The 11,967-nt window shown below is 43.7% G+C and overlaps 1 protein-coding gene across 1 annotated transcript; it reads left to right on the top strand.

Moving 5' to 3' along the window:
* Window positions 1-10,270: 10,270 nt before the first annotated feature.
* Window positions 10,271-11,967, top strand: LOC100590665 (gamma-crystallin C). The gene is made up of 3 exons (XM_003254008.1): window positions 10,271-10,311; window positions 10,415-10,657; window positions 11,629-11,967. The coding sequence occupies exons 1-3, from the start codon at window positions 10,303-10,305 to the stop codon at window positions 11,899-11,901; spliced, it is 525 nt and encodes a 174-aa protein (XP_003254056.1). The 5' UTR covers window positions 10,271-10,302; the 3' UTR covers window positions 11,902-11,967.

Genomic DNA, 11,967 nt, shown 5'->3' with positions numbered 1-11,967 from the left:
CTAGCAGAGCCCTGTCTTTCTTTCATTCTATTAAGCATTTATAAGTGATAATGGCACTAAGCCAAACATAATAACATGTTTTCAAGATGGGAAGCAATCTTTTATAAGGGGAATAATGCAGAGATATTATTTCCAGCACTCTTCTAATGATTAAAACATGTAGGCTCAAATAAAAGCTCAGTTCACTTGCGCTCAGGCCATTTGTAGTTAGTCTCACAAGGCTAGATTTGCAGCTACAGTAGTGAATTCGTACTTTTTGAAACACCTCCAAGTTATCCCTCCAGGTTATCCCTATTGTCTTCCCTAATAGTCCAGTCCTTCGCTGAAGGGGAAAGTTGTTCTCAGCCTCTAGACTCCTACCTCAGCTCCATAAACAAACAAATAAATGAACTGATCCACTCTTACCTATTATTGCACTCCTATCCTCCTAACAGTCACCATCCCTTTCCTCTCACTTCCACTGCCAATATCTCATTCCACTATGAGATTTCCAGTCCAAATAGAATTCACTGTGTTTTTGCTATATGTGCTTTGTGGAATAATTTCAGGACATTTACAAAAACCACATGTGCACGGGGAAACTCAGCGTCATGTTATTTCAATAGAGAGTAAAATATTATGATTACACATAATAATACTAAGTGGCCAGGCGTGGTGGCTCACGCCTGTAATCCCAGCACTTTGGGAGGCCATAGTGGGCAGATCACAAGCTCAGGAGTTTGAGACCAGCCTGGCCAACATAGTGAAACCCTGTCTCTACTAAAAAAAAAAATACAAAAATTAGCCGGGCATGGTGGCATGTGCCTGTAATCCCAACTACTCGGGAGGCTGAGGCGGGAGAACTGCTTGAACCTGGGAGGCAGAGGTTGCAGTGAGCCGAGATCATGCCACTGCACTACAGCCTGGGAGACAGAGCAAGACTCCGTCTCAAATAATAATAACAATAATAATAATAATAATAATAAGTGGAAAATAAGCAATTGAAATTTTCTGGAGAAATTTGTTTGAGTGTATGTTTGTTTTCTTTGGTTTTTAAAAATGAATTAAGGTTAGCCAGGCACAGTGGCATGCACTTGCAGTCTCAGCTACTCAGGAGGCTGAGGCGGGAAGATTGTTTGAGCCCAGGAGTTCAAGTCTAGCCTGAGCAACAGAGTAAGAGTTCGTCTCTTCCAAAAAAAAAAAATCAAAGTTGCTAATAAAAAATTATGGTACATTAAATTTAAAAAATTCCAAATAAGTGAATGAGGAAATTGGGTCAGACGAGAAACAAAAGTAGGAGAGATGAGACGGAGCCAAGAGTGAAGTTCGAACCCGAGTTGTGTGCTGTGAGGTGCTATGTTCAGTGTAAATAGATCCAGACTTGGATCCAGCAGCCATCAAGGCAGAGAAGAAAACAAGATTCGACAATTAATTATTCAAGATAAGCCTAAACATTGTCAGTAATGAAACCTAAAAGAAAATTTTCTTGTGAGTCCTCATAAAGAGGGTACTAAGTAAACACCACCCTCAACAACATCCTGCAGAAATTAAAGTTTTGTGGATGTTCCATATAAGGTTCATCAATAAAACAAACGAATGGCTTCAGATCAAAATTTATTGGAAGTACTCCAGCCTTTGAGATTCTAATGAATTGCCTCAAATCCCATCTTACATGGGGTGGGAGCTTTGTGTACCCACTTCCACCAACATATCCATAACCTGATGTCTTTGGTAATTCTGGAGAAGGAATGAGTCGCTCATGCTTCTCTCAGGAGCCCCCACTCTGAACTCCTGCCTCGGCCTTGGGTGGGTCATCTTGCCCTCCCATGTGTGCTGCTATTCTGTCCTCATGCACCATGCTGACCCGCATGGGGGACAGAGCTCCTTTTCCTTTAACTTCTGAACCATCTCTCACGTGAGGCACTGATGTGTGCAGCTGGCTTTATAATAAAGGGTATGGGGGCACAGTGCAAGTTTACATCATAACAATACATTGACACAAATGTAATATTAGATTGCCCTATAGGCTTAAACCTACTGCTGGGTGGTCTGCCTTCTCTCCCTTTCTTGTTCCTCTCTTCTTGGCTGTTAGCCACACCCACAGGGCTGTTCATGTATATACATACATACATATATATATATATATATTTTTTTTTTTTTTTTTTTTGAGGCGGAGTTTTGCTCTTATTCCCCAGGCTGCAGTGCAATGATGCGATCTCGACTGATCGCAACCTCTGCCTCACGGGTTCAAGCGATTCTCCTGCCTCGGCCTCCCAAGTAGCTGGGACTACAGGTGCCGGCCACCACGCCCGGCTGATGTTTGTATTTTTAGTAGAGATAGAGTTTCACCATGCTGGCCAGGCTGGTCTCAAACTCCTGACCTCAGGTGATCCACTCACCTCAGCCTCCCAAAGTGCTGGGATTACAGGTGTGAGCCAATATGCCCAGCCCTGTTCATTTTTTATAGAACCTTCTTCCATCCCATGTGCTCAAGGTCTCTATATCCAACACCCAAGGGGCTTATAAACAGACTAGCATATAATTTGTTTCTTAAGTTGGGTCTTTTATTTATTTATTTATTTATTTATTTATTTATTTATTTGAGACAAGATCTCACTCTGTCACCCAGGTTGGAGTGCAGTGGCACAATCACAGCCCACTGCAGCCTGCATCTCCAGGGCTCAAGCGATCCTCCCACCTCAGCCTCCCAAATAGCTGGGATTACAGGCACACACCGCCATGCTCAGCTAATTTTTTTTTATTTCTAGTAGAGATAGGGTCTTGCCATGTTGCCCAGGCTGGTCTCAAACTCCTGAGCTCAAGCGATTCTCTTGCCTGGGCCTCCCAAAGTGCCAGAATTACAGGTGTAAGCCACCACACCGAGCCATAAACTCAGTCATTTGTTTTGATTTTGGGTTGTTGTTGTTTTTTTTTTTTTTTTTTTGAGATGGAGTCTCTGTCACCTGGGCGGGAGTTCAGTGGTGCAATCTCAGCTCACTGCAACCTCTGCCTCCTAGTTCAAGCAGTTCTCCTGCCTCAGCCTCCCAAGTAGCCAGGACTACAGGAGTGCACCACCATGCCCGGCTAATGTTTGTATTTTTAACAGAGACAGAGTTTCACCATGTTGGCTAGGCTGGTCTCAAACTCCTGACCTCAGGTGATCCACCCACCTCGGCCTCCCAAAGTGCTGGGATTACAGGAGTGAGCCACTGCGCCCGGCCTACACTGGGTCATTTTTGAGAGTGAAAGTATATACTATTAATAATTACACTGGGACAAGAGGCATGAACCAGGGCTGTTCTAGGCAAACTGGGATGCAAGTTTAGCCTAGAGTGTGTGTATGTGTGTCTGTGTGTGTGTGTGTGTGTGTTACAGTTTAGCCTACTGTATGTATATGTATGTTAGCCTACTATATGTGTGTATATATAGAGAGAGAATACAAATATATATAAAGATTTATTTCCTGAAAAATAGTCAGAATCTAGGATTATTGAGTGTTAACTCTTCCTAAATCTCGGGTCTTTAACCTTTAAACTCGCAACAATAGTGATGGCTTCCTGAAGCTATTAATCAGAGTCCTCTGTTTGTCAGCAATAATATGTCAAAAATAATTTAGAAAACCAAAAGCTTCTTAAAGTGCCGAATTTTACACTATTTTCCTAGAAGACATAAAATCACATATTTTGGCTGGGCGCAGTGGCTCACGTCTGTAATCCCAACATTTTGGGAGGCCAAGGCAGGCGGATCACTTGAGGCCAAGAGTTTGAGACCAGCCTGACCAACGTGCCGAAACCCCGTCTCTACTAAATTTAAATAAGAAAATTAGCTGTGAGTGGTGGCACATGCCTGTAATCCCAGCTACTACGGAAGCTGAAGCACAAGAATTGCTTGAACCTGGGAGGTGGAGGTTGCAGTGAGCTGAGATCACGTCACTGCACTCCAGCCTGGGCAACAGAGAGAGACTCTATCTCTAAAAATAAAAATAAAAGTAAATCACCGTCTTTAGGAATGAAAATTATTCTAAAACATCTGAACTGAAAGGGATTAGAGTCCCCGAATTTCTTTGATCAAGTCATTATTCTTAGAAATGTGTTGCTCCTATCTCTGGGATACAGGCAAAGAAAAAGATGTCCTCCTCTTAAATCCAACATAAAGAGAAAGTCAATACTGGGGAGTGGCCTGGGTAAGAGATTATGCCCAAACTAACTCCTAATTCTACCCTTCACTCCTTCTCTTCCTCCTCTGTTTAAAGTAAATCCTGGGGCCTCAAAGAGTGGAATGGAAGAAGAGATACCCTATAGGATCACACTAATCTTTTCCCCATTGAAATGAACCAACAATTTGCGATAACCCTAGTGTTGGCCTTCGTACTCTACACTCCAGATACCCTACACACACCAGTCTTTCCTGCATAGGCTAGTTTGTGATACTAAGTCCAGATTTAAGTCTTTTTCTTCCTTTTTTCCCTCTTTCCTCCCTTTGAATTTATGATGTCCTCTTGCCTATTTAATCTTATAAAAGGCCTACCAAACAAAGATAGTGAAGTAGCAGCTATTACATAAAGAAGTGCCAAGAACTGTTGTGCTGAGTTATGCCCTCAAAGAGTTCCCCTCATTAGGGGCTGCTTCTACAATTTTCCTGCCCTGCTACCATGGGTTTAGGTCCTGATGTTAGTATGTGTCCCATTCTCACTCTTTCAGTCCTTGGAAGTTCAATTATTTTCTTCTTTGTGGGTTTGTCAAAGCAAAAGTGTCAATCACAACCACCTGTTGCTTAAAGAAGAGGAAATGCATTGTCAATTTTTTCCAAGAGGAATATTATTAGGACTCAAGCAGAGGTGGGTCAATGATTAGTTCCTGTCTTCTTGTCCTTTATTACGCGGTCATCAAAGACAAGTTGAGAAAGACAACCAGAGGCTAGGTCCTCTGTTATGATGATCCTTAGTCCCTTATCCAGTCTCTTTGTTTGGGACATTTTGGTCTACATGGTTACCACCTAAATGACCTCTGCTCATTTAACCAAGCACACACAGTCAAGCACACACTGCATAACTATGTTTGGTCATTATGGCATATACAGTGATGGACCACATATATAATAGTAGTCCTATAAGATTATAATAGAGTTGTAAAATGTCTATCGCCTAATGATATCATAGTGTAACATCTTAGTGCAACACATTACTCAAGTATCTGATGATGCTGGTATAAATAAACCTCCTGTGCTGTCAGCAGTATAAAAGCATAGCACATACAATTATATACAGTACATACTTGATAATAAGCAAATATGTTACTGATTTATGGATTTACTATATATACTTCTTTTTTCTTTTCTTGAGACAGAGTTTCACTCTTGTTGCCCAGGTTGGAGTGCAGTAGTGCAATCTTAGCTCACTGCAACCTCCGCCTCCCAGGTTCAAGTGATTCTCCTGCCTTAGCCTCGCGAGTAGCTGGGATTACAGGTGCATGCCACCATGCCCGGCTAATTTTGTATTTTTAGTAGAGATGGGGTTTCACCATGTTGGCCAGGCTGGTCTCGAACTTCCTGACCTCAGGTGATCCTCCTGCCTCGGCCTCCCAAAGTGCTTGGATTATAGGCATAAGCCACCGCACCTAGCTTGCTATACTATACTTTTTATCGTCACTTTATTCTCCTTCTACTTATACTTTCTTTAAAAGAAAAGTTAACTGTAAACAGCTTCAGGCAGGGCCTTCAGGAGGTATTACAGAAGAAAGCATCATTATCATAGGTGACTGTTTCATGTGTGTTTTTGCCCCTGAAGACCTTCCAGTGGGACAAGATGTGGAAGTGGAAGACAGTGATATTGATGATCCTGACCCTGTGTAGGCCTAAACTAATGTGTGTGTTTGTGTCTTAGTTTTTCACAAAATTTTAAAAAGTAAAAGAATAGGCCAGGCGTGGTGGCTCACGCCTGTAATCCCAACACGTTGGGAGGCCGAGGTGGGCAGATCACTTGAGCCCAGGAGTGTAAGTTTCTTGTATTGGTTCGAACCCCAAGAGCGCGTCAACAGACAACACCAGGAGGTATGGAGCAGCATGCTGTTTTAAAGAGCGCCTGGGTGCAGGAAGGCTGAGGCCTAAAATGGCGTCAGCACCAAGTGAGGACGGGGCAAAGGTTTTATAGTCTCCTGTGAACAGGAAGTGTCCTAGTCTGACGTAACTGCTACGTTGTACCCGGATGGGCTCTTTCTCGATCTTCAGGAGTACGTGCCTTCCAGCTGGCTCTCTTTCTGCTTCTGCTATTTTGCTGGTGCACGCTGCTGACACAGTGGCCTTGTGCCTTGGGACTGGGCCTGAGAAGGGAGGGGTTACTCATCCTTTTAAGCTTTCAGACCCTGGGGAGAATCATACAAGGAGTTTGAGACCACCCTGGGCAACATAGCAAAACGCCATCTCTATTAAAAAAAAAAAAAGTTTATATAGTAAGGATAAAAAGAAAATATTTTTGTACAGCTATACGATGTTTGTGTTTTAAGCTAAATATTACTACAAAAGTGTCAAAAAGGTTTAAAATGTTAAAAAGTTTATAAAGTTACAAAGTTACAGTATGCTAATGTTAGTTTATTATTGAAGAAAGAAAAGCATTTTAAAAAATGTTGTGTAGCCTAAGTGCACAGTATGTATAAAGTCTACAGTGGTGTACAGTAAGGTCCTAGGCCTTCACGTTCATTCACCCTCCTCACTGACTCACCCAGAGCAACTTCCAGTCCTGCAAGCTCCATTCATGGTAAGTGTCCTATACAGGTGTACAATCTTTTTTTTTTTGAGACAGAGTCTCATTCTGCCACCCAGGCTGGAGTGCAGTGGTGCAATCTCGGCTAACTGCAAGCTCTGCCTCCCGGGTTCACGCCATTCTCCTGCCTCAGCCTCCTGAGTAGCTGGGACTACAGGTGCCCGCCACCACGCCCGGCTAATTTTTTGTAGTTTTAGTAGAGACGGGGTTTCACCATGTTAGCCAGGATGTTCTCTATCTCCTGACCTCGTGATCCACCCACCTTGGCCTCCCAAAGTGCTGAGATTACAGGCGTGAGCCACCACACCCAGCCAGGTGTACAATTTTTTATCGTTTATACCATATTTCTTGTTGGGAACAAGCCCCCTCAAATCTGGCCATAAACTGGCCCCAAAACTAGCCATAAACAAAATCTCTGCAGCACTGTGACATGTTCGTGACGGCCATAACGCCCACGCTGGAAGGTTGTGGGTTTACTGGAATGAGGGCAAGGAACACCTGGCCCACCCAGGGCGGAAAACCGCTTAAAGGTGTTCTTAAACCACAAACAATAGCATGAGCGATCTGTGCCTTAAGGGCATGTTCCTGCAGCCGATAACCAGCCAGACCCACCCCTTTATTTCGGCCCATCCCTTTGTTTCCCATAAGGGATACTTTTAGTTAATGGAGTATCTATAGAAACAATGCTAATGACTGGCTTGCTGTTAATAAATATGCGGGTAAATCTTCGTTTGGGGCTCTCAGCTCTGAAGGCTGTGAGACCCCTGATTTCCCACTTTACACCTCTATATTTCTGTGTGTGTGTCTTTAATTCCTCTAGCGCCACTGGGTTAGGGTCTCCCCCGTCAAGCTGGTCTCGGCATTTCTATTGTACCTTTTCTATGTTTAGATTTGTTTAGATACACAAATACTAGTGTGGTAGGCTGATCCATCTAGGTTTGTGTTAGTACACTCTATGATGTTCACACAACAATGAAATTTCTCAAAATGTATCCCATTGATAAGAGATGCATGGAGGAAAAGGAGGCTAGAGAATGGAGGCAAGGGCGGGGCGCTGTGGCTCACTCCTGTAATCCCAGCACTTTGGGAGCCCAAAGCAGGAGGATTGCTTGAGCCCAAGAGTTCGAGACCAGCCTGGGCAACATAGTGAGACCTCATCTCTACAAAAAATAAACAAAATTAGCCAGGCATGGTAGCAGGCAACTGTGGTCCCAAATTCTTGGGAAGCTGAAATGGGAGAACTCCCTGAGCCAGAGAGATGGAGGCTGCAGTGATCCAAGATCATGCCACTGTGCTCCAACCTGGGCAACAGAGTGAGACCTTATCTCAAAAAAATAAAAAGAGCTAGAGAATGGAGGTGCAAGTGAGTAGCGGTGGTGCAGGCGAGCGTTCAGCCCAAGACCCTGCCTCTGCCCCCAGGAAGGCCCCTGGCAGGGCCAACGACTGCAAGCTGCACGGTGAGGGCCCAGATCATAAGGAATGGGCACATCTGGATGTGAGAGTGGAGTTGAAAAATATAGGCCAGTAAAGCTGAATGAAGTTCACAGGAATGAATACACTGTGGGCAGGCTGGAGATCTTTGCAAGAGAAGGGAATATGCCTCACATCATCTTTTCTGGCCCCCTGGGAACTGACAAAGTTATAAGCATCCTGGGCCCAGCACTGAAGGATGCCATGCTGGAACTCAATGCTTCAAATGGCAAGGGCATTGAAGTTGCGAGGAATAAAATCAAAATGTTTGCTTGACAAAAAGTCATCCTTCCCAAAGGTCAACATAAGATCATCTTCCTGGATGAAGCACTGAAATCTGCTCTAAAATGACTCACTGTGTTCTTGCTTTTAATGCTTCAGATAAGATCACCAGAAGGCCAGTGTGACAGCAGCATAGATGAAGGATCAGAGAGAGGCCAAATTGGGGCTTGGACATCATGAAGAAGCTGTTGTAGTAGTCTAAGGAGAAGATAAAGGAGAGTTTTAGAATTCTACATTTGTCTGACTAGTGGTTCTTAGCTCCAGCTGCAGGTCAGTATCTCCAGTGGAGCTTTAAAGAAACTGCTAGTGTCCTATTCCTACCCCCAGCCAGACTGAGTTGTCATCTGCCCAGAAGGGCCCAACGCCCAGCACACATTGTGATTCCAGAGTCTTCCTGGGCCTGAACTGACTCACCTGAGGGCTTGTGGCACATGGATGTCTGCCTTGGAGGATCATTTCTCCATCTGAAAGCCCTGGCCAGCCAAGGCCATGCTGGGGCAGTGCTGGCTGAGGCCTCTGTCTGATTTGCACTTCAGCTGGGTGATTTGGGGAAGGATCTTAAAAAGCTGGAGTTCACTCTAGATTAGACGTTAGCAGAAAGCAGGATTAATTTTGTGATTAGTTATCTCAAGAAATCTTACCCATGGGGAGGGGAGACTAGAACACGGATAAACCTGTAATCCATAAAGAAGTAGCAGTTAATCATTTTGGCTGAGAGAGTGAGGGCTTGGGATTTTGAGAGTGGAGCATTGATTTTGTTTTTGTCTGCGCTTAGACAAAGTTAAGAAGTGGCTTTATTTTATCTCACTTCATCATGGTCTCAGAGTAGCCTTGGCTGAAGTTGTTATTCTGTGAGACTGTTTATGTCTAATAGGGGAGTAACATGTCTTCACTGAGAGCACTAGGCCAGCATCCGAATGTCAGAGGCTGCTCTTTTTTCTCACTTTTTTTCTCATTAATCAGACTATAGTCCATGAGATAACTGCTGCTCTGAGTGGTTATATAATTTGCATGGAGCTAATCAGTGGGCCTTCTGAGTGCAGGCGGCCTGAGTCCAAAGCTCACACTCTTGCCCGTGAAGCTTTCTGGCCTCCCTCGCGCTTGAAGAAGGGAAAGCAATCTATAAAGTAGTATACGGTACTTCTCAGTCTTGGGCCCAGTGACCACGGAAAACTTTCCCTTGCTTGTTATCGTAAGTTTACTACCAGGGACTGATTTCTAGTTAGATGATGTGCCCGTGAAAGGCATAGTTAAGAGCTGTCTTAAAGCATTGGGTTAACGAAGTCAAAACTAGCCAAGATAAGAATCTAGATTTGTGTCCTGCCCTGGACTGGAAAATTGTGTAAAGACAAAAATGTAAGGTAGAGCAGTCTCTGCCATCCAGGGAAATGAGTCAGTGTTTGTGGCATTCTACCTCAGCAACCTCTCTGGAATCCTGGAGCAATTCTATAATGGCATAGATCTTTCCCAGAAAATTCACAGGGAATAATTCAATCATATAGAGAGAGCCACGAATTTCAGGTCAAAAGTTCAGACTGATGCGCAGATAAATTTAGAAAACACTAACAATCCAAATAAAAGCAACACAGAGCGGTATGTACAGGACAGCGTTAGAATATACCAGAGAACAAGGACACAGTCTACAATCATTTCCAGTGAATGCAGGATGTTAAAGAGATGCATAAAAATCCCCTTACCGCTGAGGGCCCCTTTTGTGTTGTTCTTGCCAACGCAGCAGCCATCCTGCTATATAGACTGGCTGTGCAGCCGCAGGCCCCATCACACTGAACTTGCATCATCCGTGTCAACCAGCCATGGGGAAGGTGAGCAGAACACAAATTAAATAAAATGAGAAAAAAAAAGTTGCCTTTATATAATGCCTGTTAGGAGCAAATAATGTAATTTGGAATGATTCTTCCTTTGCAGATCACATTCTATGAGGACAGGGCCTTCCAGGGCCGCAGCCATGAAGCCACCACTGACTGCCCCAACCTGCAGACGTATTTCAGCCGCTGCAACTCCATCCGGGTGGAGAGCGGCTGCTGGATGCTCTACGAGCGTCCCAACTACCAAGGTCAACAATACTTGCTGCGGCGAGGGGAGTACCCCGACTACCAGCAATGGATGGGCCTCAGCGACTCCATCCGCTCCTGCTGTCTCATCCCCCAAGTGAGTTTTCTAGATTTCCATCATGCCGCCAGAGTGTCCCCACTGTATTGTCAATGTGGGTTAGAGGGAGGAAGGTTTGCATTTAAAAACACCTAAGGGTTAGATGGACATCAGAGATCTGCATAAGCCAGATAGATAACATGCACAAAAACAGCAGAGAATGTAAGGAAGAACCCACTTAGAGGAAGAATCCATTTTACTTTAAATTTTTGCTACCAGTAAGTCAATTAAAAGTGGTCTGTAATAAATGTAATATCATAATGGGATATGAAACAAAACTTGCAAATGGGAAGCTGGTTGGGCATACAAAGACGGTATTTTTAACAAATTATTTTGCCTATAGTAAAAGAATTTCTGATGAATGAATTAGATAGGTTCCACTGTGGACTAGTAAACCTTCAAAGCTGTATTGTTAATATAGGCTATTCAAAGGTTGTGTCCAACTTTGGAAAAGGTAATTTTTCTTAATTTGGAAAATCAGTTAAATTCTCATTTCAAATGACTATTTAAATTAACTTTACACTGAAGTACAAGATTTTTTAAATCTCACTTTAGTGGTAAATTTATATGTTTGTAAATTTGGGAGATAATACCCTTACTAAAAGAATACTAGTGAAAATAAATTATTTCTATTTTTCCCCCCAAATGTAGTTTGAATTAACACAGGTAATTAGGAATCAAAATATCTCAGTTCTTGATGGATTCTAACTCAGAGTTCGAACCTCTTAAAAATTCCATCTCCTAAATAAGAATGAATTTCAGGTCAAATAGAAAATGAGCGTGCCAGTATTTAGGTGCAGTGGAAGACAGATCCATGCGCAGCATCCACAGTAATCTACATTTTACACTGTCTAAATTTTACATTGACAATTCCATGCCCCAACCTACCAAGTTCATCTGTTCTTTGGTTGGACAAATTCTGGAAGAGACTCATTTGCTTTTTTCCATCCTTCTTTCTGTGGACCGAGTAGACAGGCTCCCACAGGCTGCGGCTGTACGAGAGAGAAGACCACAAAGGCCTCATGATGGAGCTGAGTGAGGACTGCCCCAGCATCCAGGACCGCTTCCACCTCAGCGAGATCCGTTCCCTCCACGTGCTGGAGGGCTACTGGGTCCTCTACGAGCTGCCCAACTACCGGGGGCGGCAATACCTGCTGAGGCCCCAAGAGTACAGGCGGTGCCAGGACTGGGGGGCCATGGATGCTAAGGCAGGCTCTTTGCGGAGAGTGGTGGATTTGTATTAAAATAGCTTAACACTACCAATTTCCCATTTTGGAACCTAATAAATATTTAGTCTGCATTGTTGGCAA

This window comes from Nomascus leucogenys, chromosome 22a (assembly GCF_006542625.1).
Source record: "Nomascus leucogenys isolate Asia chromosome 22a, Asia_NLE_v1, whole genome shotgun sequence".
Taxonomy (NCBI): domain Eukaryota; kingdom Metazoa; phylum Chordata; class Mammalia; order Primates; family Hylobatidae; genus Nomascus; species Nomascus leucogenys.
The sequence above is the reverse complement of the archived record's forward strand: the minus strand, read 5'-3'. Positions and strand labels throughout refer to the sequence as shown.

Coding starts and splice junctions, on each gene's coding strand:
- LOC100590665 (XM_003254008.1), top strand. Junction 10,658..11,628: donor CCTGCTGTCTCATCCCCCAA/GTGAGTTTTCTA, acceptor TGGACCGAGTAG/ACAGGCTCCCACAGGCTGCG.